The 27,682-nt window shown below is 40.8% G+C and overlaps 2 protein-coding genes across 6 annotated transcripts in view; one reads left to right on the top strand and one right to left on the bottom strand.

The window, feature by feature from the left end:
• Window positions 1-27,682, bottom strand: part of LOC115732417 — a 134,969-nt gene that overhangs the window by 105,822 nt on the left and 1,465 nt on the right. Inside the window, exon 1 of one of the 5 annotated variants that reach the window (XR_007197424.1) lies at window positions 3,910-3,984. The exons of the other annotated variants lie outside the window; for them this stretch is intronic. The gene's annotated coding sequence lies outside the window, so the exon portion shown is untranslated. Of the gene's footprint in view, window positions 1-3,909; window positions 3,985-27,682 lie in introns of those variants that run through there. 5 annotated transcript variants of the gene reach the window in all.
• On the top strand, window positions 24,140-26,228 carry LOC115729933 (probable LRR receptor-like serine/threonine-protein kinase At3g47570). Its single transcript, XM_048274183.1, has 2 exons — window positions 24,140-25,520; window positions 25,711-26,228. The coding sequence occupies exons 1-2, from the start codon at window positions 24,305-24,307 to the stop codon at window positions 26,097-26,099; spliced, it is 1,605 nt and encodes a 534-aa protein (XP_048130140.1). The 5' UTR covers window positions 24,140-24,304; the 3' UTR covers window positions 26,100-26,228.

The raw sequence follows: 27,682 nt of genomic DNA, 5'->3' as shown, positions 1-27,682 counted from the left end.
GTCTGGACTTGCCTCTCTATCATCCTTCCCTTCCCCTTCCAAACGGGACTCTTGGAACGATCACTATGGCCTTAACCTAATATAACATCTTAGCTTGTAATAAACTAGCTTCATGATGCACAATCAAGATTTTGTCCATGCAGTGAAGACAATAGTTTTTTTTTTTTGGGTCGGAAAATAGAAGACAATAGGCTATTTAGTAAACAATTAGAGGATTGACTTCAAAGGTCCCGAGAGTTTTCTCTCCAAGCGTCCTTGATTCTTTACATGTGTTCCTTGCTTATAAAAACCTTCGGAAAACACCACCAAATCCAACACAACTTTTTTTTTTTGTGTGACATAAAAGTGACATAAAAAATTACCAAAAAAGTTCCTAATTTAAATATTTTTTTAATACATGTATATTTTATTTTATTTTTACTTTCTCGTCATAATGACATAGTATTTTATTTATTTTGGAGTTGGGCACGTGTCACAGGGATACAAATGATTTTTGATGTCGCAAGTATGAAAACTTGTGTTTGTTTTTTTTTTTATTACATAAATATAAATATGTCTCGTCCTTGTTCCGACTCTTCTTCACAAATTTGGAATTGTTGTGTCTCTTCGAGGTCTATAGAGTTCGTGCGCCCCGTAGTGCCACGTTGCGCCACCACGTGAGAAAGTGGTCCCCACCGGCTTTTCTGCACAAAAATTTTAGTTTTCCCTTGGTCCTTTTTTAAGAACCAAGCCGGAAAAACCCACGACAACTCGGTTTCCCCAACGATATCTGCTAAAAGAGCTTTTTGTTCCTTTTCCAAGGTCTTAACATCCATTGCCCTTAGCTAGAGATGGCCGGTTCCGTGGAACTGCCGGTTCCGGTTCCACGAAAAGTTGGAACCGGAACCGGAACCGGCCCTTGAAAAAATACCGGTTTCGGTTCCGAACCGGAACTGGCGGTTCCGGGCCGGTTCCGATTCGGAACCAGCGGTTCCAGGCCGATTCCTTCCGGTTCCGTTTTTTAATTTTAATTTTTAAAATAATAAATAATAAAATAAACATAATAAATTATAAATTATAAAATATAATCAAATTGTACATTGTAATAAAATGTGGGGAAAAAAATAGAGAAGAGGAATGGGCTTGAACTTAATGAATTATTATTAAGCGCCTACATATCTTCTTGGAGATAGAAGAATCAAAACCCATGTAGTTCTTTTATCTTTGATAACCCTAACTTACCTCATCGTCAGCCGTCGCTACCCGTTGTGGTACCCGTGGCGGTGGTATCTCCACAATCCTCGCTAAAAAATTCGTGTTCTCGATCCAGCTCTTGGTGTCGAAATTTCGCCTTCGTCCAATCATCAACACAAGCTTGAGCTTCCACAAACTCCGGGCTTAATCTTGAACGGCGAGAGTCCAAAACTAATCTTCCAGTGCTAAATGCTTGTTCAACCGCAACCGTTGAAGAAGGGGTTGCTAATATCTCGCGAGCGAGCGATGAGGGCGAAAACCGAGTAATCGATTTGGTAACTCTTCCATCACTTTAGAATTTCGAAATCTGTACTATGTTCTACATCATGAAACTCAAATTGAGTGATTAAATATTTTTCTAATTCAGAAATACTACATGTTGCCTTTTTTTATTTTTATTTTTTTTGCCTACTCTTGAGCATATTATACCCTCTACTAAGTGAACTACCACCTTCGTTACGTGAGACAATAGATTGTAAAGATCCAGAATCACTTAAACCATATCTACTACAAAATTCTCCATATAATACTACTATAGATTCTTTAACATCTCCTTGTATATTTGAAATATCTATTGAATCTTTCAAATGTAAACAATCATGATAATATACATTCAAATAATCTAGTAAACCATCTAATTTAATACGTGGATAAAAAACAATACCAATTAAATAGACAAGAGGAATTTGGAAATAATAATGCAACCATTTTTCTCGCATTACTAAAATAGTTCGAGCTAATTCAGTATCATTTTCATATTCACTAAAAACACTACCAATATTAACACACTCTATTAAAAATAAATGCGTAGTAGGATAATAAATATCAGATAAAGTCTTAGTAGTATCATTAAAAATTTTCAAAAAATCTAAATTTTTTTTGCAAACGCCCCAATGTTACGGAAGTAAAGTAATTTCGGGAATATTTTGTGAAATAAACATACATAATAAATCTTTGTAATAAAAAATTTGCCGAAACAACTCGTAGGTAGAATTACAACGAGTCGGAATATCTTTTGGAAATCTTTTTACCATTCTCCCATGTTGTTTACAAAATTTTCCCCATGATTTCATAAAATGGGCACGACTCTATAAAAATTTAATTGCACCCTTTATTGGGGCGAGAGAAGTGTCAAGAGTTCGTAAACCATCTTGTACACATAAATTTAAAACATGGCAAGCACATCTAATGTGAAAAAATTATCCGCCAAAAGTGGGTTTGCAAATATTTTCTAATTCGGGAATAGAAGCGGTATTTGCGGCGGCATTATCAAAACCAATTGAAAATACTTTATTTATCAAATTATATTCTTCTAAAACTTACCTAATTATTCTATAAATATTATGAGCCGAATGTCTTTAATCAAAAACTCGAAATGTAATAAGTCTTTTTTGAATGGTTCAATCATCACCTATCCAATGACACGTGACACCCATATAAGAATGAATTTGCCAAGGATCACTCCAAATATCGCTACCTATATGCACATGTCCATTGAATTCCGCAAATAAATTTTGCTAAAGATTTTTTTCCTTTTTTATAAAGATGAAAAACTTCGCGTTTAAGAGTACTTTTTGGAATAGTTGGTGCTTGCGGAACCAACGCCGTATTTATCAAATATTTCAAATTAAAATTTTCACCGGTAGTAAACGGAGCATGATCAATGGCAACATATTCAGCTAATGTTTGTTTATAAAGTGCATCAGTGTAACGGAATAAAGGATGAGAATTAGAATTGGCGTACCCGAAAATTTGTTGTTGCGTATTGTCCATCCCCGCTTGCGTTGGATATTTTTTCGTCGGATGACGACGGAATGTTCCATAGCCGTCTCCTTTCGTAAATTTATATGTTTGCGAACAATATTTACATTTTATATTATACTTACCTTCGTCTTCATCACGTACCTTGTCGAAGTGTAGCCACAAGTCGGATGTACTATCTCGGCCCTTCCGTTCCGGCTCATTTGCCGTTGATGTTTCTTCGACACCGGTAGGAAGATGAAGACTTTCTTGTGTTGAGATGTGCTCGACGTTCGGAATCGGGACAGTGTTGATATTATCGTCGTTGTCTTCCCAACATGCATACTCACGAGGATCATATTCGGGAATGGGATACTCGGAATCTCCCATAGTCATCTTGCTCTTTTCAGCATTTCTGTTTTCACTTGCCATTTTTTAGAGAATTGATCGGAAATCCGATTGAGAGAATTGAGGCAAGATTGAGAGAATTGAGAGGATTTGAGAGAATTGTTGAGAGGAGTTATGAGAAAAATGAAAGGGGTACGATAGATATTTATAGGCAAGAATTAAAAACAATTCAATTTTTTTTTTTAACCAACGGCCAAATGGCCGTTCTGTGCAAACGACCAATTGGCCGTTGCCAAACCGCCCAAAAAGCCGTTGTTGGGGGGGGTGGGGGAGGGGGGGACCCCGTGGGCTCTTTGCCCCACTAGCCCATATTATCTTTTTCTTTTTTTATATAAATAACGGGTTGGAACCGGCGGTTCCGGGCCGGTTCCCACAATTATGGAACCGTGGGCCCGGTCAACGGGCCGGTTCCGGGCCCACGGTTCCATATGGCCATGTCTACCCTTAGCTCTTCCTGCATCGTATCCTAGCAAACAAAGATGCTTAGTCTTAACCACAGCCAAGTACAATCAATACAATATCCCGGACGTGTACTTCAAGGATCCAGTTTAGATCCAAGTTCAGCAGATAAGCCGGACCACATTAATAGAACTTAAAGGTACCAATATCTATAATGATTTGGTCCACTAAAACCAAATGCAAACATTCTGCATAGGTATTGCATAAACTACAAGCATTACGGTGATTAAGTATATACATACTTGACAATACCTATTGCCATGATACTCACCTGGAATTCAATTGACTGTCTTTTCATTAACTACAGCTCGGGCTTGATTTTGGCTCGAGTTCGATTCTGGCTCCAACGATCGTCTTCTTCGAGAAAAGTACACTAGAAGTGTCATAACGTTTGTACGGTGTTTATTTGAGTATCATAACTTTCAAAACGTTCACTTAAGTGTTATAACTTTAAAAAATCATTCACTTGAGTGTCACGTTGACGTGGCGGCAGGAAAAGCCGACGTGGTAGCTGGAAAGCGGACGTGGCACGCCGGAAAAGTTCTTGTAGCACTCAAGTGAACGATTTTGCTCCGATGTAGCACTCAAGTGAACGATTTTTGAAAGTTATGGCACTTAAGTGAATGTTTTGAAAGTTATGGCATTCAAGTGAACGACATACACAAGTTATGGCACTTCTAGTGTACTTTTCCCGTCTTCTTCTCTTTCATATTCCACTCGACGCTCGTGGCCTTGCCCAGATCACCGCCAAACCCCGGGGTAGCGGCAAAGATTGTAGTTGCCTTCGCCGAAATTGAGGATGCTCTCCCGGTTGGTTTTCCACTAGGGCTTGCTCTGGACCTTGCACGCAAGCTCTAGTGTCACCACGTGCTCTAAGCGGCTTGAGTTCATGTGCAATCCGAGCACCGAGTCCGACATGTTGAAGTGAGCCAGGTGGCTTCGAACGAGACCGAGCTTGGGACTCGCTTGGATTGGTCGAGCCTCGAGCTAGGCTCGCGTCATGGCTGATGGCCAAGCTAAGGAAGGAGGAAGGAGCAATGGAGGAAGGAGGTAGGAAGGAGGAAGAAGGAGAAAATAAAAAGGAGAAGAAAAAGAAAATAAAAAATAAATTTGCATAATCATACATCATATTTTTTTTTGAATATCACTTACCACATAATTTTCGAAAAATTGCATGTTCATATATGATATTTTCGTGCCACACCATGTGCTGCATAATATCATTTGTCATGCCATATTTGCTTGTCTCTATGCTATGCCATGATATTTTATGAAATGTGGAAAATCATGCGTAGTCTCCATATGTCTTAGGATAGTTAATTAAATTTGCATGTTTAATCTATTTGTTTGCATGATTGTTTGGCACGCTATTCATGTCAATTGCGTGATTTTTGTATAGGTTAGAATAAATTGTCTTGCATTTTGTGTCATGTTTTGTGCCTATCTTGCATGCTTTAAGTTGGTTAGTTAATTTTGCATATAAGGAAATAGGGTTTAAATTTACATGTTTTGCATTGCATCCCGTCATTAAATGGTTCTCATGTCATTTATATCTTCATGCATTGCATCTAAAAAGAAAAAACCCCAAAAAAATGAAGAACTCCATTTTCCGAGCTTTGAAATCAATCAATTAGTTGCCAAACTTAGGATTTTTTTCATGAAATAGCGAAAGGGCATTAGTTTTAATTAACTAGTGTAACCAAGTCCCTAAATGTAGAAGTTTTGGTTTGTAGAAATAAAATAGTTCTCCCGCTATTTTATTTAGATTCCTAATCAACCTACTAAAATATGATTAGTGGCGGGTCCAAATCTTAATTCATCGTAATAAACCAAAGTTGCGATTTGATAGGGGTTGGGTGAGTCCGTATTAGGTTAGTCATCTAATTAACCTAATAATCTATTATCCTATTTTTAGGTCGCAACACACTCTACTTCCTCTCACTCTCAATCTCAATCTCGATCCGCTCCGTCTCACTCTCGGTCTCGTTTCGCTAGCCTCTCCGCTCTTGATCCGCTATCGATCCGGTCGACCTCGGCTCTTGTTGCTCCTCGCTCCTCCCACGGTGGCGGTGCGAGTCAGAGTCGCACCAACCGAGCTCTCGTCGCTCTTCGTTGGTGCTACCAACTGGGTGCAAATTGTTCTAAATCCAGCCTTGTAAATTGTCCCATGTGACTTCGATTACTATTGGGGTCGTGGATTTAGTCCCTCTCCAAACTATGATCTTTGTTGGTGCCTTTTTTAATTGATGTTAGTGCTCGGTAGGACCGGTTCCATGGATCCAACCGTGAATCGGATTGGATCGATGGTTCGGTTCTTGGGTATATCTATAGAACAAGCGAGTGGTTTACGGTTCTGCATTTTACGAAACCGATCCCTAGCGGGCTGTTCTCGGTACTAAGGTGGGAACCACCCATCTTGGAACCAATCACCCCTAGTTCGCTCTTCATCTCCTATTGCTCGGATGAATCATGCCCACGTTTTCTACTTTTCAAGAACCTTTGAGCCAAATCTTCATGGTGTTATTATGATACTCCAATAACTGTCGATAACCATTTTCCCACTGGATGTTCAAAAGAATGGTTATTATCTATTCTGGTGCACCTATTGGAAAATATTACAAATTTCTAGCGGCATTATTCACTATCGACACCAATATTTATAGCTATTTTATCCTTCCTAATACACGCAGCCAAATAGACAGGTGACATTAATCCATAGGAAATTGCTAGCCCGACGGTCTGACAGTACTATCATTGTTTCTGACCCTACGATGTTCCAATTAATGAGTGCATTATGCAAAACATGCGGTAATGTTTTATAGATCTATGGTCAGAAATAACTAACAATACTGTCTGACTATCGGGGAAACATTTTCCTAATCCATGTTAGTGTCAATAGACCTTTCGGGGTCCTTGAAATAATTGATGTCTCAGTGAGTTCCCATGCGCCATGCACATGACCTTCTTATCTTTTGTACTGCGCTTCGATGCCTTCCTCTCGCGTGTATGGCAAGTGCGTTGACAAGCGAGTTATTTTGGATGTCACAACAAAGGTTGAACAACTTAGACATGGAAAAGAGGTGTGAACGTGAAAGAAATCATGTGTGTGCACCACCAAATGTGGGGTCATTTTATTGTTGGTTAAGTTTGTTTAAACAGAAATAAGATTGAAAGACTAATCTTTAGCTAATGTAAACCGAGTATGCAGAAAGTTGATCCGAGCCCAATGAATGTCGCTGTGTCCTTAAGACAAATTTGTCTCCTCAATTTCGTACCCGAGAACGTTGAACAATTGTCTCTCGGGATAGAACGGATTGCATTCCTCTGAGGCGATACTTCTTCAAAGGACTCCAACGAACGTAACTTTGCAGGATTATCGCACGTAATGTATGAGGGAAAAAGCAAGCATGCATGTTATGAAAAGAAAACCGAGAGTGTATGCTCGAAAAAAGAAATGTGTCCCGAAATGGCATATTTGAGGACTATTTATTTTGGAAGAACGAAAAACCACGAAGAGTCACGAAGCTTGAATTTGGGCGGTAGTTTACATAACCGACCGATTCCTTACAAACAGTTGCATTTGTTCATTATTCTTTAAACGAATTTTTTTTTTCCTTTCGAACAATTGCAACTGTTCGTTCATGGACGAATGTCCAGAAATTTCCAGACAATTCTATTCAGCTATGTGTCCGTTCGGCAAAAAATAAAAGATTGATGGGAAAAAATTAAAATGGAAAAAAATGGAACGTAAGAAGCCCGGGCCGAGCCGAGCGGGCGAGCGGCAGCACGCGTGTGTGGCCCGACCTAGCTTTGCGTAGGTCCTCTTCCGTCCACAAAAGTGGGATGCCCCCTGAAGCCCAAATCCATTTGCAAAGTTCCAATATATAAATCCATTTCCCATCTATCTCTTATCCTATGTGGGACTCCCACACTTCTCATTCACACTTAAAAGACTTAAGGGATAACATCTCCAACAATCCCCCACATGAATGAGATGTTCAGACATCATGACTCTTCGTATATGCATGAAATGAAATGTGCGATTATTCCATGAGAAATCATTACATCAGGATAAATAGTCCGAGATTTTGAACTTTCCCTAGTGAGACCTATCGGACTTACTCGGTCAATCAATAGACTTGATGTCTTTGAACTATCGACCTTTGGTCTAAGCCTAGACAATAGAAATCACATAACTCTCTCTCGAACAAGGTTAGTTCTCACTGTTGTGTTCGTTTTGGTCATGGACACCACTTGGTTTCATGAGTGTTATAGAGAGTTTGGCCTTTTCAATTCTCACCGAAGCGGCCCTCACTTCACACTCACATAGGTGATTTCTGAACATATAGTATATCATATACTCAATTCAGAATCATTAAAAGCTTTTGCTTAGCCTTTATATATTAGTATTGTCTTTATTCGGGAATGAGAAGAAATTTGATAGTACTCTACACCGTCTTCATAACTTAGTTGTCACTTTGAACCTAGATCTTGGGATCTCCAATCAACTAGGTAGGGTTTCCGCTATGATGACTTGTTTATAGGCCTTAAACCCATTCCCCTTGATGTTTTCGCAACCATCTCTCTAGTTAGGCCTTTTGTCAATGAATCCGCAACATTATCTTTTGACTTCACATAGTCAATGGTGATAATTCCACTAGAAAGAAGTTGTCTTATCGTGTCATGTCTTCGACGTATGTGTCAAGACTTACCGTTATACATGACATTCCTTGCCCTTCCTATTACCGCTTGACCGTCACAATGTATACATACAGCGGACATTGGTTTGGGCCAATTAGGAATATCTTCCAAGAAGTTTTGAAGCCACTTTGCTTCTTCACCGACCTTATCCAAAGCAATAAACTCTGATTCCATTATAGATCTTGCTATGCAAATTTGTTTGGATGATTTCCAAGACACTGCTCCCCCACCAAGTGTGAATACATATCCACTTGTCAATTTTGTGTCTTTAGTGCCGGTTATCCAATTTGCATCGCACTATCCCTCGAGTACCGCTGGATATTCTGTATAATGCAAAGCATAATCGTGAGTATGCTTCAAGTAACCCAATACACGCTTCATAGCTTTCCAATGATTTTCATTTGGACTAATTGTAAATCGGCTTAACTTGCTTACCGCACAAACTATATCCGGTCAAGTGCAATTCATGACATACATTAAACTGCCTAGTATACTAGCATACTCATTTTGAGCCTTACTTACACCGGTATTCTTTGAAAGATGTAAATTAACGTCTATCGGGGCACTTTACGGTGATATGCCTAGATTCTTACCTTTTTCAAGAATCTTCTCAATGTAATGGGATTGAGATAAAGATAGTCCTTCGGATGTTTTACGGATTTTAATTCCTAAAATGACATCTGCGATTCCCATATTTTTCATATCAAATTTACTTGTGAGTAAGCATTTGATCTCCTTGACAACCTTACTATCACTACACATTATAAGCATGTCATCTACATATAAACATAAAATGGCAAAGCTTTTCCGAGTTTTCTTAACATATACACATTTATCGCACTCATTAATCTTTAAATCATTTGACAATATTACTTGGTCAAATTTAGCATGCCATTGTTTTGGTGCTTGTTTTAAGCCATAGAGTGACTTAATATGTCAACATACTTTCTTCTCTTGTTTTGGAACAATAAACCCTTCAAGTTGTTCCAAATATATTTCTTCTTCTAGATCCCCATTTAAAAAAGCTGTTTTAACATCTATTTGATAGATTTCAAGTCTATACATCGCTGCTATGGTAATTAACATCCGTATAGATGTAATTCTCGTGACAATTGAATAAGTGTCAAAATAATCAAGACATTCACGTTGTCCGTAGCCTTTTACTACAATCCTAGCCTTATACTTATCAATAGCACCATCTACTTTCATTTTCCTCTTAAATATCCACTTACATTATAGTGGCTTATTACCAGGATGAAGGTTCACCAATTCCCAAGTATGGTTTGACAAGATGAATTCAACTTCACTATTAATAGCTTCTTCCAAAGCGAGGCTTCACGCGATGTCACGCCTTCTTTGAATGTCCGAGGCTCATTCTTTAAGAGATACATTGAAAAATCAGGTCCAAAAGACGTGTAAGTCCTTTATCTTTTACTACGTCTAGGTTCATCTTCCATTGGATCACTTCTAGATATAGTATCTCGAGGCCTCTTATTATTATCAATTGGCTCATATACTATGTTATACGGAAATATATTTTCAAAGAATGAAGCATCCATTGATTCAATGATCGTATTAACTTGTATATTTGGGATCTCTGACTTATGAACAAGAAAACGATATGCATTGCTATTCTGGGCATATCCGATAAAAATACAATCAACGATCTTTGGTCCTATCTTAACCTTTTTAGGCTTAGGAACCGCAACCTTAGCCAAACACCCCCACACTTTGAGATAATTCAAGTTAAGCATTTTGCCTTTTCATTTTTCACAAGGAGTTTGTTGTGTCCTTTTGTGGGCTACTCTATTTAAAATAAAGTTTGCTGTCAAGACAGCCTCCCCCCACAAATTCTGCGATAAACTAGAATTGTTCAACAATGCATTCATTGTTTCCTTTAGGGATTGATTTTTCCTTTTCGCCACACCATTCGATTGCGGTGTATTAGGGGCGGTAATTTGGTGAACTATATAAATTCAGAACAAATTTATTCAAAAGGAAATTCATATTTTATTTATTTATTTTTTGGTAAAGAAGGAAAATTCATATTCACCTCCTCTATAACTTCTTATTATTTTTATTTTCTTATTTAACCGATTTTCAACTTCACACTTACAAGTTCTAAAAGCATTCACATCTTCATCTTTACTATTAAGTAAATAGATATAGCAATACCTCGAACAGTCATCTATAAACGTGATAAAGTACATCTTACCACCTCTAGAAGGTATTGCTTTCAAATCACAAATGTCTGTGTGTATTAAATCTAAAGGTTACGTGACTCTATTATCTACAGAATGAAAAAGGAGGTTTAGAAAAACTTAGATTCAACACACACTTGGTACTTTTCACTTGGACAATCAAACTTCGACAATAGTCCCATACTCATTAATTTTTTTATTGACTTATAGTTAACATGTCCTAGTCTTGCATGCCATATATTAGGAGACTCAAGCACATAAGTAAAAGCAACTTTATTTGTGACTCCACGAAATTTCGCTACCGTGTTAATAGTAGAACTCAGCCTATGGAATGACCGTGAATTCCAATTTGTAGCTCAAGATTGGATTTTAAGGAATCCAATGACGGAAAATTGGATATTTTCCAAAATTGTCGATTGAATTAGTCTAAGTTCCGATCGATTAGTCACTTTATCTTCAAATTGAAAATCCTCACGTTCAAGCCTTGCCCTGACCGAACCAACTCGAGATTAGACTAGAATACCCTCCGTTGAATTGCCAAATGTCCGAATTGCCCATGAATGCAAAATTACAAAATGACCCTAGCCTAGTTGTGAAATTACGATTTTGCCCTTAGGGTTTTCCTTATGTTAAGACAAGGAAAATTATTGCCGTGGGTCCACCTCATCTTATCTCTTCCTAAAGTAAAAAATGTAGGCTAGATATTTTATTTCTCTCTCTCTCTCTCTCTCCCTTTCTCTCTTTTCTTTTCTCTGCCGCCTCTCCCTTGCTTCTTTTCCTTCTCCTCTTCTTTGTTCTTCTCTTCTGCTTTGCGGCAACCCCCTGCACCGAGCCACACCACCCCAGACACCACCACTAGTGAGCACTCCCGCCACCGCAGCAGCCCCGTACGTCCGTCGCCGGCCGCCGGAGGACCACAGAACAGCTTTGGGAAGCCGATGCCAACTCTGCGCCTGTTCTGTGCAACCAACGCCTTGTTCAAGTTGTAGCTGCGGCTGCTGCTCCTCTGTTTTTCACTACCTCGAGCCACCACCAATACCCAGCTCCTCTGACCTCCAGCCACAACTCTCGACCACCGTACGCCTAGCCGATCTGCCGGCCGGCCTTGCAGAACCCTAGAACCGCCATACCTCCTCTACTCCCGTGTTTCTTGCGTCGGTTCTGTTCCGCCTGTCGTGCTTGCTGTCCAGCCATCCTCAGTCCAGCACCGCATCCCTCCGACTACCACAACCTTCCCCAGACCACCCTCGACCATCCTACACCGCAGTACAGCTGCCCTAAGCTCCAAAACCCCATAGATCAGCCCTGAACCAGCCTGCCTTGTTCTGGCTCCCTTGTTTTTGCGCCGCTACAGTTTCTGGTTGCGGCTGCTCCGCCCCGTGCTAGCCATCATGAACCACCAGCAACGTTCCCCGACACTCCTTGGGACCCCCACCAATCTCGTTTGTTACCGCCTCAGCTGTCGGACACTCGAAGAATCTGAGGAAGCCCCGGAACAGCTCTACCGTGCCTGCCTTGTCTCTCGGGTGTGCCCTGTTTTGTGGGCCACCGAGCTGGGCCGTGGCCGAGATTCTGGGTCAAGTGGGCCGGCCAAATTGGCCGAGGGCCTTGGCCATGTGTCGGCTCCGTGGGCCAAGTTGGCCGAGTGTCCAGGTCCGTGTGCCGAGACCACAGGCCAAGTTACCGAAAATTGGAGCCCAAGTGGCCTAGTTCGTGGGCAAAGTTCCGGGCCAAGTCCAAAATTCGTGCGAAGGAATTTTCAAGGATCGCTAACATACTCGCCTCACATAATTGACGGTGAGCCGACCTCTAATCCTTGGCTAGGTCGTTAATTATATTTGGATTAGTTTAATTATATTATTAGAGTGTTTTGGTAGATTAATTAGAGCCGGTTTAGGTTAGAGACTCGGTTTAGGTTAAATGGCCCTAATTAATTGGATTAATTTGATTGTGCTAGTTTGGACGGAATAACTGACTAATTGATTGGGATTGGCCGATCGTGAGCGAATAATAGGTCAAGAATGAGCGTATGACCGATTGATGATTTGGATTTAATTACGTACGATTGGATTGAATGTTTGTCATTGAATTATTGATCTACGTTCGATTATAATTTATATGGATTAATTGATGAAATGCCTTAGCCGATGGCTAGTCAAATTGATTGATTGGTTAGAGTTTGATCACTCGATTTATGGATGCGAGGTCGCATGGATAACATGTGCATTTGTGTAATTACTCAAGAGTTTTCCCGTGTGAGCATATCGCGTGAGCATTTGACTAAATGCGGATTATAAACCGACTATTTGCTGAGTATGCTTGAGTGGTCACACGATGGATTATTCCTGGCAAGTTTATACCGTGCCAATCGTATGGAATCATACGACTTGTCGGATGCCCATCGGTTCGTGCCGTGCCGGTCGTACGGATCACATGGATTGTCGGATGCCGGTCGCAGCTTGTAACGAACCGAAGCCCTTATAGGGATTCCCGATAGTGTCGTGTCGTGCTAGTCGTACGAATCACACGGGCTACCGGATGCCGTCGCCGGAAGTAAGGGACGAAACCCGGTCTCGCCGGTAGACACCGCCGGTTGTAGTGTAAAGTCACATCGGTCGTGTGCAATTGGGCCGGATGGCCGTTAATAATCGGACCACGTGTGGTGTCTGTGTGTGTGATTGACGTGACAATCATGGTTGATATGTGTGGCATATTATGTTAAATATTGCATAATGCGTGATTTCCAGCAGGGAACTACATGTGATTGGAATAAATATATATGATATGTGATCGATTGTTAGGACTCTGCGGACGAATCAACGCCTTAGCCGGGCTTAGGCGTTGACTCACCGAGATTTATATCTCCCCCCATCATTGTTAAACCATTTTCGTGTCCTAAGTGATGGAGATCGTAGTCCTTTGAAAAGGCGATAAGGATGAGAGTGACGTAGCCCTATTTGGAGTAGGTACAAAATTGATTCTACCTCGTCCCGGAGTATGGGACCAATTAGCGTGTCATTTCGGTTGACTCACGATGTGATCGTAAATAAGATCATGTTTTTGAATTAATGCGTTTTTCCTACTGATCTATCCCTATCTTATATTTTTGTCTGGGAATATTGTACGTTCCCGCATGCGTAGTTAATCTCATGGGTTGGTAGCATGCCCGAGACGCTATCATTTTAACCCGAGGGACGAGATGGCGGGGATGCCGCGTGCTCGAGGATCGAGGCATGACATTATTCATATCATCTTTGGTTACAACAGTCATTACATTCAACTTGAGCAAACCATCACTTAGATAACTCTTTCCTACATACATCTCATTTTTGGAGAGTACAAACTTGTTAGATACAAACACCAACTTGAGGCCATTCTTGCTAAGGAGAGATCCGGACACTAAATTCTTGCGAACATCCGGCACATGAAGAACATTGTTCGGTGTCACGATTTTCCCGGATGTCATCTTCAGAGCAATCTTTCCAACACCTTCAACTTTAGAGGTCGATGAATTACCCATATAGAGTTTTTCATCATCCCCACGGTTGTGTAGGGCGAGAACATCGATTTGTTTGCACAGATATGACAAGTTGCTTCGGTATCAATCCACCACTCATTAGGGTTTCCCACCATATTACACTCGGATATCATAGTAGTCAGATTGATATCATCAACACCATTGGAAATCTCTTCCACCACATTTGCCTGAGTTTTCTGTCTTTTCTTAGCTCCACAGTCTTTAGCTCGATGTCCGGACTTTCCACGCTTAAAGCATTTGTCAACGAACTTCTTCAGACCTTGGGTGAATCCCTCTCCGGACTTACTAGGCATTTTCCTCTTCTTATTGGGTTTTGATCTTTCTTTAACAACATTAGCCCTTGAGAACTCCATATTTTTGCCAACCTTCTTCTCAGAAGATCTATTATTTTCCTCTATCCTCAACCGAACAATCAAGTCTTCAAGTGACAACTCCTTTCTCTTGTGTTTGAGATAATTCTTAAAATCTCTCTAGGAATGTGACAAATTTTCAATAAAAGCAGCCACTTAAAATGATTCACTTAGAGTCATTCCTTCAGCATGAATATCATGCATAAGCACTTGAAGTTCTTGAACCCGACTTAAGATGGTCTTTGAATGGACCATCTTGAAGTCTAGAAATTTGCCGACAATGAATTTCTTCAATCCGGCATCTTCGGTTTTGTATTTCTTGTCCGGACTATTCCATAACTCCTTAGCTATTTTCAACGGACTATAGACGTTATAGAGAGTATTGTCTAAACCGTTGAGGACATAGTTGCGACACAGGAAGTCAGAATGCTTCCATGCATCCACAGAAGCAACCTTTTCTTTATTTGTCTCTCCAACGTTCAATTTAGGACCATCCTCATTGAGGAATCTTGCCAAGTTCAAAGTTGTGAGGTAGAACAACATCTTTTGTTGCCATCTCTTGAAATCAGACCCATTGAACTTTTCCGGCTTTTCTCCGTGATTTGGAATAGGAGTAATCGGAGTCGAAGTCGAAGCCATTTCTATGGAAGAATAGAATTTAATAATGAAAATGACAAAAAACCAGAATACTAGTAATGATGTACAAGTAAATTGACTACTAGTGATCGTGCATAAGTAAATGTCTTGGCAAAGACCATTCAAAGTAATGTTGTCGTCTCAAGACAGAACATGAAAAGTAATATTCTGATTACACCATGTGCATGGCAGCAATTCAACTAACCTATATTGAAAATAAAAGCATGCATGTTGTGCTTAAAAGAGAAAAAATAATGACTACACGATTTGCTTTGACCAGGGATTAGAATAATCAAGACTAGGTATGTGAAACAGTCTGTGAGTGACAACAATTCGGGAAAGACAACTATACGAAAGTTGTATTCAACACAAAAGCCCAACTGAACACTTTCTTCAAATTGTAACCGGTATACAAAATGTACAACCACACGTAATACTCACAATGCTCGGTACTGATTCGGGTAAGCATAAGAAACAGAATACTCACGATATTCACGAAAAGCAAAATATGTTTATCTCGAAAAACAACTCTTAAAAACGTTACGATTGACATTCGAAAATGATTATTTGAACATCATAACGAAAATCAATACACCACCTGAACGAATGAAGAACAAGTTGTTCACAACAAAATATTATACGAACTAAGCGCAAAAACAAGAAGTCCAATACCAAGAAATTTGTCTTAAGATTATTGTCGACTAAGTTTGTTTAAACAGAAATAAGATTGAAAGACTAACCTTTAGCCAATGTAAATTGAGTATGCGAAAAGTTGATCCGAGCCCAACGAATGTCGCTGTGTCCTTAAGACAAATTTGTCCCCTCAATTTTGTACCCGAGGACGTTGGACAATTGTCTCCCAAGATAGAATGGATTGCGTTCCTCCGAAGCGGTACTTCTTTAAAGGACTCCAACGAATGTAACTTTGCGGGATTATCGCACGGAATGTATGAGGGAAAAAACAAGCATGCAAGTTCTGAAAAGAAAACCGAGAGTGTATGCTCGGAAAAAGAAACGTGTCCCGAAATAGCCTATTCAAGGACTATTTATTTGGAAGAACGAAAAGCCACGAAGAGTCACAAAACTTGAATTCGGGCGGTAGTTTACATAACCGACCGATTCCTTACGAATAGTTGCATTTGCTCGTTATTCTTTAAACAATTTTTTTTTCCCTTTCGAACAATTGCAACCGTTCATTCGCGGACGAGTGTCCAGAAATTTCCAAACAATTCTATTCGGCTATGTGTCCGTTCGGAAAAAAATGAAAGACCGATGGGAAAAAAAATAGAACATAAGAAGCCCGGACCCGGGCCGAGTGGGCGGCGCACGTGTAGCCCGACCTAGCTTTGCGTAGGTCCTCTCCCATCCACAAAAGTGGGGTGCCCCTTGGGGCCGAAACCCATTTGCAAAGTTCCAATATATAAACCCATCTCCCATCTATCTCTTATCCTATGTGGGACTCCCACACTTCTCATTCACACTTAAAGGACTGAAGGGATAACATCCCCAACACATTTTCCTCAAACAGGAGGATGACTTTGCTGGGAAAAGAGGTGTGAATGCATACCCGAAAGAAGTCTTCGTGGTCTACACAGCAGCTTCTAGAAAGTAGAGAAGGGATTTTGGGATAGGTTCAAGGTATGCCAAAGGTATGTCATTTGATCGATTCATTATTACAAAAAGAAAAAGATTTATAATTAGTGGACGATTAATCGAAAGAGGAGCACAAATGGAGGAGGCGGTGTATTTTTCACATTGAAGAAACAGATCAATTGATTCTTCAACTCAAGTCACGCTCCGAGATCCTCTTCATGGTGGAGGATCTTAACTAGAAAATTTACATTGAAGAAAGTGCTCCCCAGTCCAATTGATTCTTCATTTCATGCCACGATTTGATATGCTCTTCATGGTGGAGGACCTTAACCAGAGTGGATTCATGGAAGAAAGTGCTACGCGTTCTCCAATTGATTATTCATTTTATGTCATGATTGGAGATCCTCCTCATGGTGGAGGATCTTTGGGGTCTCTACACTTATCTTGATTAAAAATTTATGAATCCGTCTGTGGAAGTTGTTTTGATGTTGGGATCTTACGTTAAAAGCCCGATACCTTCGCTTGGGGAGATCATCAAGAAGGAGTCCAAGTCCGAGTCCGCTAACATATCACTTAAAAACTTAAGCCAATGAATTATTGATCAACTAGGATATCTTAACCATTTTACGTCACACTAATACTACACCTGCATCCTAACAATTGAGAATTGAAAATAAAATTAAGAAGCGTTTGATAATTGCAGCAAGTACCATATAATTTCAGCTTCTCCAAAGCTACATCAGTTTATAACAGCTTTTAGGAGACTACTTCGTCTAATTTTAAGATGTTGCAAGCTTAAAATAGGCTTAAGTACACCACAAGTGCCATAAGTTGTGTACGTCGCTCACTTTAGTGCCAAAACTTTCAAATCAATCACTCTAGTGCTAAGTTTTTGTAACTTTGATCACTTAAGTGCCAACTTCTTTTAAAAACGATCACTTTAGTGCCAAAGCCGACGTGGCTTTGCCGAAAATTCGACACGTGTTATTTTTTATTAATATTTGAAATGACGTGGCTCGGTGAATTTGACATTAAAGTGATCGTTTTTAAAAGAAGTTGGCACTTAAGTGATTGAAGTTACAAAAACTTAGCACTAAAGTGATCGTTTTGAAAGTTTTGGCAATCAAGTGATCGAAGTTACAAAAACTTAGCACTAAAGTGATCGATTTGAAAGTTTTGGCACTAAAGTGAGCGCCGTACACAACTTATGGCACTTGGGGTGTACTTAAGCCCTTAAAATATGTATTACCTAGCACATAGGTTACAATGCACTTCACAGCAAAGCTAAGCACAACACGGCTACAGCTCAACCACAGCATCATCAAGCTGGCTCTAGTAGTCCATCACCCGGTCATGCGCGCGCCCGTATGCAAATGGTAATCACAAATTGGTAGAACTTATGATGATCATTAGTTTTTGTCTCAATCCCCCTCCTTTGTCTTCTTTTATATCTCATATAAGGCATTTAACACGTTAAAACGATTTTGCGATCATCGAAATCATTATCTCCACGAATTGTCACACTAATAGAGATAGGGGTGGCAGTTCATGACTAGGATGAGCTTAAACAAGCCAGAGATTTTTCCGAGAAAAATCCTACCACAGCACGATTAAGCTAATTCAAAGATGACACGAATTGACACGTTTTCACTTATATTTAATCGGAAGAAAAAATTTGCAATCATCCTAAAATGACACGGATAATGAATATTAAATTAGACGATACAAGCTGTTAGCCACCCTGGTTAGAATGTGAAAAGGTCAATTTTTATTCTAGGAGGTTTAGCGGATTAAGGACGTAAAGATCCCTTTCCCTGGTACAAGAACATATTTTCAGGGTCCTACACAGCTTCTATAAAAGCTCCTCCCTGTGAGGCCGTTCAAAATGGGGCTAAAGCTGCTCAACCACTGCATATCACTTCACTCATTCCTTCTTGCCCTCCCTCTGCCACATACTACCCAATTTATGATCATGAAATGGCACCTTTGCGTCTCATTTGTGCGCGACTCCTTTGTTCTTATCATCTTTTGGCTGCCCTCCTCGCGTCATGCTTCGTTTTCATCGTTTCTGCTGCTGATGATACAGATAGGCTTGCACTGCTTGCATTCAAGGCTGAAATTACTAGTGACCCCTTCGGTTCGCTTAACTCGTGGAACGACATCACCTACTTCTGCCGGTGGTACAGGGTTACGTGCGGTCGTCGGCACCACAGAGTCACCGTATTGGACCTCAGTTCGCAAGAACTCTCGGGACCCATCTCCCCTCGCATTGGGAACCTCGGCTTCTTGAGAGAACTGTGGCTCCAAAACAATCGTTTCGGCCTTGAAATCCCTCCACAGATTGGCCAGCTGCGTCGGCTTCAAATCTTGCAGTTAACTAATAATTCACTGACGGGCGAGATCCCCAGGAATATATCAGGTTGCTCGAATCTTCTACTTCTCATCCTCGCGTCCAACCTGTTGGTCGGAGGAATTCCAGTGGACCTAGGCTCCTTGCCAAATCTTGATGCGGTCAACTTGGGTGCAAACCGATTAACCGGGAGCATCCCTTCATCCATAGGGAACTTATCATCTCTGGTGGGGATAAACTGTGCCGACAACGATTTGAGTGGGATTATTCCCGAATCGCTAGGTCGACTAACCAAACCACAAGGACTCGTCTTGGGAATCAACAGATTTTCAGGTGCCGTCCCATCTTCGGTCTTCAACTTGTCTTCGCTGACTATAATCGATTTGTTTTCCAACCAGATTGGCGGCAATCTTCCTGGAGATATAGCATTCACTCTCCCGAACCTTCGATTTTTTAGCATTGTTGATAACCAGTTCGCTGGATCAATTCCTTTGTCGATATCCAATTCCACGAATCTAAGAGTGCTCCAGCTCGGGGGCAATGAGCTCTCTGGGAAAGTCCCTTCGTTTGCGAATCTCCGTGACCTTGAGCAGGTTACCATATTCTACAATTTTCTCGGGAGCAGAGGGTCCGATGCAGTTGATGGGAGCTTCCTTTGCTCCCTAACAAATGCCTCTAACCTGATGGCACTGCTGGCGCATAACAATAGGTTGGGTGGGACGCTCCCTGCATGCATCGGTAATTTTTCCGCTACTTTTGAATACCTGACACTCAGTCACAATCTGATATCAGGTGAGATCCCGACAGAGATTGGTAATCTTGTGAACTTGCAGACATTACGAGTAGATAATAACCTTCTTTCAGGTCCGATCCCATCAGATTTAGGAAACCTTTTGAATCTTGCAGAATTGATCTTGTCAGGCAACAATCTATCTGGCATAATCCCATCCTCTTTGCAAAATCTGCAGAGTTTGATCTATTTATTTCTTTCCGGAAATAACTTCAAAGGGCCCATTCCTTCATACCTAGAAAAGTATCAGAGCTTGGCAGGTTTAGATCTTTCCGGTAACTATCTTAGTGGTCCGGTCATATTCCCTGTGGCTGGGAACCTCATCTATTTGAATTTGTCTCGGAACAATCTGAGTGGAGTCCTTCCGATGTTAAATGGAAACTTGAAACAATTGAACGAATTGGATGTCTCGGGAAATATTCTGGAAGGTGAAATCCCAAGCAGTCTAGGAAATTGTCAGGGACTGACAGTACTAAAAATGCGAGATAACCTCCTCCATGGGCCCATTCCTCAATCGATTAGCTCATTAAGAAGCATTGAGGAATTAGATCTTTCCAACAATGGTTTCTATGGTGAAATTCCAAAGTTCTTCGAGGCATTTCAGTTTTTGGGAAAGCTGAATTTGTCTTACAATCATTTCGAAGGCCCGCTACCAACCCAAGGAGTTTTTAGGAACGTAAGTGCGACTTTTGTCATCGGTAATGAAAAGCTCTGTGGAGGAATGCCTGAATTTGAGCTCCCCGAGTGTGTCTCTCGAAACTCCAAGTAGACGAGAAGTCCATAAGTTGAAACTTACCATTGCAGGTATTTCTGGTCTTCTCGGAATAACTTTCATCGTCACTTTACTATGTCTATGGCGGTGGAAACAAAAAAGAAACGAGCTGATATAAAGCTCCTTTGATGATTCATTGTTGAATCTATCTTATGGAGCTCTCCTAAAAGCGACCGATGGTTTTTCTTCGACTAATTTGATTGGGGCTGGAAGTTTTGGATCAATCTACAAGGGGTTGCTCCAGGAGAACGGAAATGTCATTGCGGTGAAGGTGCTTAACTTAATGCAACATGGTGCTCTTAAGAGCTTCAAAGCTGAGTGCGACACTTTGAAGCGTATAAAACACCGAAATCTTTTGAAAGTTTTGACGGCGTGCTCGGGCATTGATTATAAGGGTGATGAGTTTAAGGCTTTAGTTTACGAGTTCATGGTCAATGGTAGCCTAGAAGAGTGGCTGCGCCCAAATCCAGTTTAAGGCTTTAGTTTCTGGTGTTCATATCTCAAGATGAGCTTTGTAGTGCTTATTATCACATATCCGCCCTAAGCTTAGATGAGCTTTGTAGTGCTTGTCATCACATATCCGCCCTAAGCTTTGACAATTAGAGAAAATCATTTTAACCAGTCAGAAGAAATCAACACAATGTGGAATTATTTAGATATAGACTACCTAACTGCAGAATTTCCTGCAGCTAGCTTAGCTTTTGTCCTTCTAATCTCATCAAGCTTTGCTGTCGCAGAATCCACACTGAAGATCAGTTCCTGGCTTGCTTCATTGTTCTGTAAGTTTAAGCATTAACATTAAGTAACTACTCAGTTCAATGAACATAAGATTTTGTTCATTTGGGTATAGTTCAAACTTGAAAAGGTCAAATACCCATACCTCCAGCTGCACAGCTTCTAGAAAGTAGGGATGACTTGCTGGGAAAAGAGGTGTGAATGCATACAAGAAAGAAGTCTTCGGGGTCCCCACAGCTTCTAGGAAGTAGAGAAGGGATTTTGGGGTAGGTTCAAGGTATACCGAAAGTGTGTCAGTGGATTGATTCAATATCACAAAAAGGAAATAAGATTTATAATTAGAACTGCAATTAAAGGAAAGGAACGAATGGAACGAAAAGGAATGGAAGAAACGAGCGAAAGAATTTGTGCCCCGCAATGCCACTCCTCAAGCAGGACAATTGAGCACTAAAACTGTCAACAGAATTTGGTCAGAATAGAATTCCTACTTTATTATTTGTCTCCAGCAATTCAAATAGCCTTCCCTTCTCGTCCTAGAGTCATGCACATCAGTATGAAGATGTCATGCTAACTTTTTTTTTTAGTTTATACCTTTTTTCCTTTTGTGCAACTTAAGACAGAACACCAATTCCATGAATCTGTAATTTACATCTTGACACTCATTTGTATTTTACATCTTGGAAGTTCATGAATTCGAAATTTAACTGAACCACGGATTTCGTGAGCGAATACCTGCAGGTAGCTTTGCCTAGCTTGGAGACATTATATATCACTAGCACGGATATATATATATATATGCTATTAAGTGAATAATACAAGCACATTAATTATAAAATAAGAAGAGTTAAGCTGATGAGATTGTGATTATTCTATTATTATGAAACATGGTTAAGTTTAAAGTGTCATTAAAATTCAAAGAATTCTACATTACTTTTTTTGGTAAAAAAAAGTTAAAAGAAGTTTTTTTTCCCTCCAGCGGGGACAGGAGTCCGTCCCAAGCTACCACTGGCAACAAATTTCAAATTTGGCTGGTGATGGGTCACCCATCATGGAGAAAATAATGAAAGAGGATCATGTACCAATCTTTGACAATGGAAAATGATGTGTACGGGTGGCCAAGCATGTCTTTTGGGCTGTCAAATTGGACAAAACAGGGTTGGAAATACTGCTACATGAATAAATTTTGTGGGTCTACACAGCTTCTGTAAAAGCTGTTCTCTGTGAGGCTGCTCAACATGTAGCTCGAGCTGCTCAACCAATACATGTCACTTCACTCGTTCCTTCTTGCTCTCCCTTCGCGAGTTAGTATCCAATTCATGCTCATAAAAATGGCACCTCTGCATTCCATTTGCACACGACTCCTTTGTTCTTGTCTTATTTTGTCTGCCCTCCCCGGGTCGTGCTTCCTTGTCGTCGTTTCCGCTACTAACGATGCAGACAGGCTTGCATTACTTGCATTCAAGGCTGAAATAACTGATGACCCTTTCGGGTCGTTTGACTCATGGAATGACAGCACCGACTTCTGCCAATGGTATGGGGTTACGTGTGGTCGTCGGCACCACAGAGTCACGGTACTGGACCTCAGTTCTCGAGGAATCTCGGGAGCCATCTCCCCTTACATTGGGAACCTCAGCTTCTTGAGACGTCTGTGGCTCCAAAACAATAGCTTCGGCCCTGAAATCCCTTCACAAATTGGTCGGCTGCGTCGACTCCAGTTCTTGGATTTCTCCAACAATTCGCTTACTGGCGAGATTCCCAGGAACATATCAGGTTGCTCGAGCCTCGTCGATTTTATCCTCGAGAAAAACCAGTTGGTTGGAGGAATTCCAGTGGAGCTAGGCTCCTTGTCCAATCTTCAAACGGTCAGCTTTTCTACGAACCAATTAACTGGCGGCATCCCTTCATCCATAGGCAACTTATCATCTCTGCGGGCATTTTTTTGTCCCGTCAATGGTTTGAGCGGGATTATTCCCCAATCTCTAGGTCGACTAACCAAACTAGAAAGACTCAGCCTGGGAGACAACAGGCTTTCGGGTACCATTCCGCCTTCGGTCTTCAACTTATCTTCGCTGGCTATTCTCCACGTAATGACGAACCAGATCCACGGCAATCTTCCTGAAGATATAGGATTCACTCTCCCAAACCTTCGAGTTTTGAGCATTCATGATAACCAGTTCGCTGGATCCATTCCTTTGTCGATATCCAATGCCACAAATCTAAGAGGTCTTGATCTTGCAGTCAATGAGCTTTCTGGGAAAGTCCCTTCCTTGGCAAATCTCCATAGCCTTCAGTGGGTCGTCTTATACGTTAATTATCTCGGCAGGGGAGGGTCCGATGCAGATGAATTGAGCTTCCTGTGCTCACTAACAAATGCCACTTACTTGGAAGTGCTGTTGATCGGTGCAAATAGATTTGGGGGGACGCTTCCTGTATGCCTCGGTAATTTCTCCGCTACTTTTACATATCTGGAAGTAGTCCAAAATCTGATATCGGGTGAGATCCCGAAAGAGATTGGTAATCTTGTAAACTTGCAGAGATTACGAATGGAAGACAACCTTCTTTCGGGCCAGATCCCGTCAGACTTAGGGAACCTTTCGAATCTTGCTGTATTGACCTTGTCAGACAACAATCTATCTGGCATAATCCCCTCCTCTTTGCAAAGTCTGCAGAATTTGCTATATCTATATATCGACAAAAACTACTTTCAAGGGCCAATTCCTTCCTACCTAGTAAACTATCGGAGCTTGTTAGGCCTAGATTTTTCTAGTAACAATCTTAGTGGTCCGGTGATATTACCTATGGCAGGGAGCCTAACGTACATGAATTTGTCTTGGAACCATTTGAATGGAGTCCTTCCGATGGAAATTGGGAACTTCAAACATTTGGACATGTTGGATGTCTCCGGAAATATTCTAGAAGGTGAAATCCCAAGCAGTCTAGGCAATTGTGATGGACTCACAGTACTAAGGTTGCAAGATAACCTCTTCCATGGGTCCATTCCTCAACCACTCAGCTCATTAAGAAGCGTTGAGGAATTGGATCTTTCCAACAACAATTTCTATGGACAAATTCCAAAGTTCGTAGAGGCATTGAAGTATTTGGAAAAGCTGAATTTATTTTACAATCATTTGGAAGGCGCGCTACCAACTCAAGGAGTTTTCAAGAATGTGAGTGCGACTTTTGTTGCTGGAAATGAAAAGCTCTGTGGAGGAATGCCTGAATTTGAGCTCCCTAAGTGTGTGTCTCGGAACTCCAAAAGAAGAGGAGAAGCCCGTAAGTTGAAACTCACCGTCGCCATCATTTTTGGTCTTCTCGGAATAACTCTCATAGTCACTTTCCTATATCTATGTTGGTTGAAGCAAAAAGGAAACGAGCCGGTTTCAAGCTCCTTAGATGATTCATTGTTAAATCTATCTTATGGAACTCTCCTAAAAGTGACAAATGGTTTTTCTTTGACTAATTTGATTGGGTCAGGAAGTTTTGGGTTTGTCTACAAAGGGACACTCCAGGAGAATGGAAATGCCATCGCGGTGAAGGTGCTTAACTTAACGCGGCATGGCGCTCTCAAGAGCTTCAAAGCTGAGTGCGAGACTTTAAAGCATATAAAACATCGAAATCTTCTGAAAATCTTGACGGTGTGCTCAAGCACTGATTATAAGGGTAATTTGTTTAAGGCTTTAGTTTACGAGTTCATGGTCAATGGTAGTCTAGAAGAGTGGTTGCACCCAAATCCAGCTTCAAATGATGTACATGGGCACTTGAAGACATTGAATCTCATCCAAAGGGTAAACATTTCTATTGATGTGGCTTCTGCATTAGATTACCTCCACAATCAATGCGAAAGCCCAATAATTCATTGTGATCTAAAGCCGAGCAATGTCCTTCTAGATGCTGACATGGTCGGGCATGTTGGTGACTTTGGGTTGGCAAAGATTGTCCTCGAATCCACGTCTGACACTAGAGCAAATCTGAGTTCTGCCGGTTTAAGAGGAACAGTTGGTTATGCCGCTCCTGGTAAGCATCTTCTTCCCCTTCCTCCCCCCCTCCCCCACAAACCCTTCTCAAAATGCTTATACCCTGTCAGTATAAACTTGTTCTTACAGAGATTTGTGTTTTTTGTGTTATCAGTTCTTCTCGAAACTGATTTGGTGTATTCAAATCAGTGTTTTTGACATTTCTTATGCCATGGTATATGTAAATGCAGAATATGCCAATGGAAGCCAGGTCTCAAGAAAAGGTGATGTGTACAATTACGGTGTTCTCTTATTAGAGATGTTCACGGGATTATGTCCCACTAGCGAAATGTTCAGAGATAATTTGAATCTTCATAATTATGTTGCTGAGGCTTTACCCCAACGAGCTATGGAGATTACCGATCCTGTGCTGCTTCACGAAAGAGGAGAGAGCCATAACAGTAACGAAGGTTCGCGTCACGAAAGAAGCCACATATTTCAGGAATGTTTGGAAACAGTATATCGTATTGGACTAGCTTGCTCTATGGAGGAGCCTAGAAGACGCATGAGCTTTGACAATGTCACAGCCCAGCTGCACTCGATCAGGAAGAAACTTTTTGCAGCTTCTTTACTTGGATAGATGAGACCCGAATAGATGACATCGTAAGTAACAAGTTCTTCATTTCCTATGGCGAATCTCTCTAGTGCTACTTGCGAATGAAAAAGGAAAGGACGGATGCCTGACTTTCCTAATTTTCTTGCGAACATAAGAGAGTATCGTCCCGACATTCCTACTTTAAAGGATTAGCAATCAGTTCACACTTTTTATCCAGAGGTGACCGGAACTTCACTTGCGAGGTCAACTAGCACAGCCAGCAAGGCAAGAATTTGAATGAGATCCATGGCATTAGTAGCTAAAATAGCCAAATGGCTTGACATTTTCATGTGGAAAGAATAGGAAAAGGAGGACAAACAGTCTATGCAGCTTTTTCTCGAGGTTTTACTGATCTTGTTATATTTTAGAAGGTATTGCGGCTCAATATGGTCATTAAGTGATGCAGTTGCGGGGGAGCTCCCGCATCACTAGGTACAGATGTTACAATCCGACTCAGATCTCCGTTTTTCAGTATTTTTCCTTTTCCTTTTCTTCCTGTACACTTTTCATTTTATCGATGCAACTTCATCTAGAGCGATTTGTCCATCCAGTTTAGTATTGTATTACTAAGCCAGTTAGTAGTTGAAACTTATGAGTATCCACAAGCATCTATCTCAATCTTGTACTCCTGTCCACAGGCGCACTTAATGACCCGCGTATTCCCTGTTAAAAGCGGATAAACAAAGGATTCTGGCTATGTATATGAACAAGGGTGCTAAGAAAAATAATTGAAAAACAGATGGTTGTTTACATAATTATAAGTTTAAGTCGAGATAGGAAATGTAGAAGAACAGTAAAATGCAGAGAAAAAACTGGACTCTTTGTAAAAACAATCTCCCTTTTCTGGAAGTAGAGGGAAATCGACATCTGACGACTACACACCCCCAGCAAACAGCACATTGTTCAAATAGGAGAGATGTTAACACCCGTATCATGTTCATTTAAAAAAACATGAAAATCACAGTTTTGCAATAATTTTACCTTCAGTTTCTTGTTTTGATTCTGCAGAGACTGCAGGAACTCGGTTTCCCCAACAATATCTGCTAATAGAGCTTTTTTGCTCTGTTTCCAAGTTCTTAACGTCCATTGCCCTCAGCTCTTCCTGCATCACACCACAGCAAACAATGAAGCTAAGACATAAATACAACCAAGTAAAATCAATAAAAAGTCCTGGACCTGCACTTCGAGGGTCCACTTTAGAACCAGGTTAGGAAGATAAGCCAAACCATATTAATATTGCGGTGATTGAATGTAATACGTACTTGACAGTACCTATTACCTCGGTACTCACCTGGAACTCATTTTGTCTGGCTTTTCAATTGCTCAATTCGCTGCTTCATCTGCAATAATAGGAGTTGTACTAGCACCATTAGTGTTCTAGAAGAAACGATGATGAGCCGCAAATCAAGGTATTGAATCCTAGTGTTTAGTTGCCTATCAACAACTTTGATTCTAGACTCAGTGTCAAAGCTAAAACCCTCCCTCGAGGGATCAGTTTAGGGGATTAGGCATGTCATTTAAATCGAGCTGCTCCTTGGAAGTTTTCTGCTGGATTACAAAATGGAGAT

This window comes from Rhodamnia argentea, chromosome 2 (assembly GCF_020921035.1).
Source record: "Rhodamnia argentea isolate NSW1041297 chromosome 2, ASM2092103v1, whole genome shotgun sequence".
NCBI classification, from domain to species: Eukaryota; Viridiplantae; Streptophyta; class Magnoliopsida; order Myrtales; family Myrtaceae; genus Rhodamnia; species Rhodamnia argentea.
Note: the sequence above shows the minus strand (reverse complement) of the source record. Positions and strands in the feature narration are given on the sequence as shown.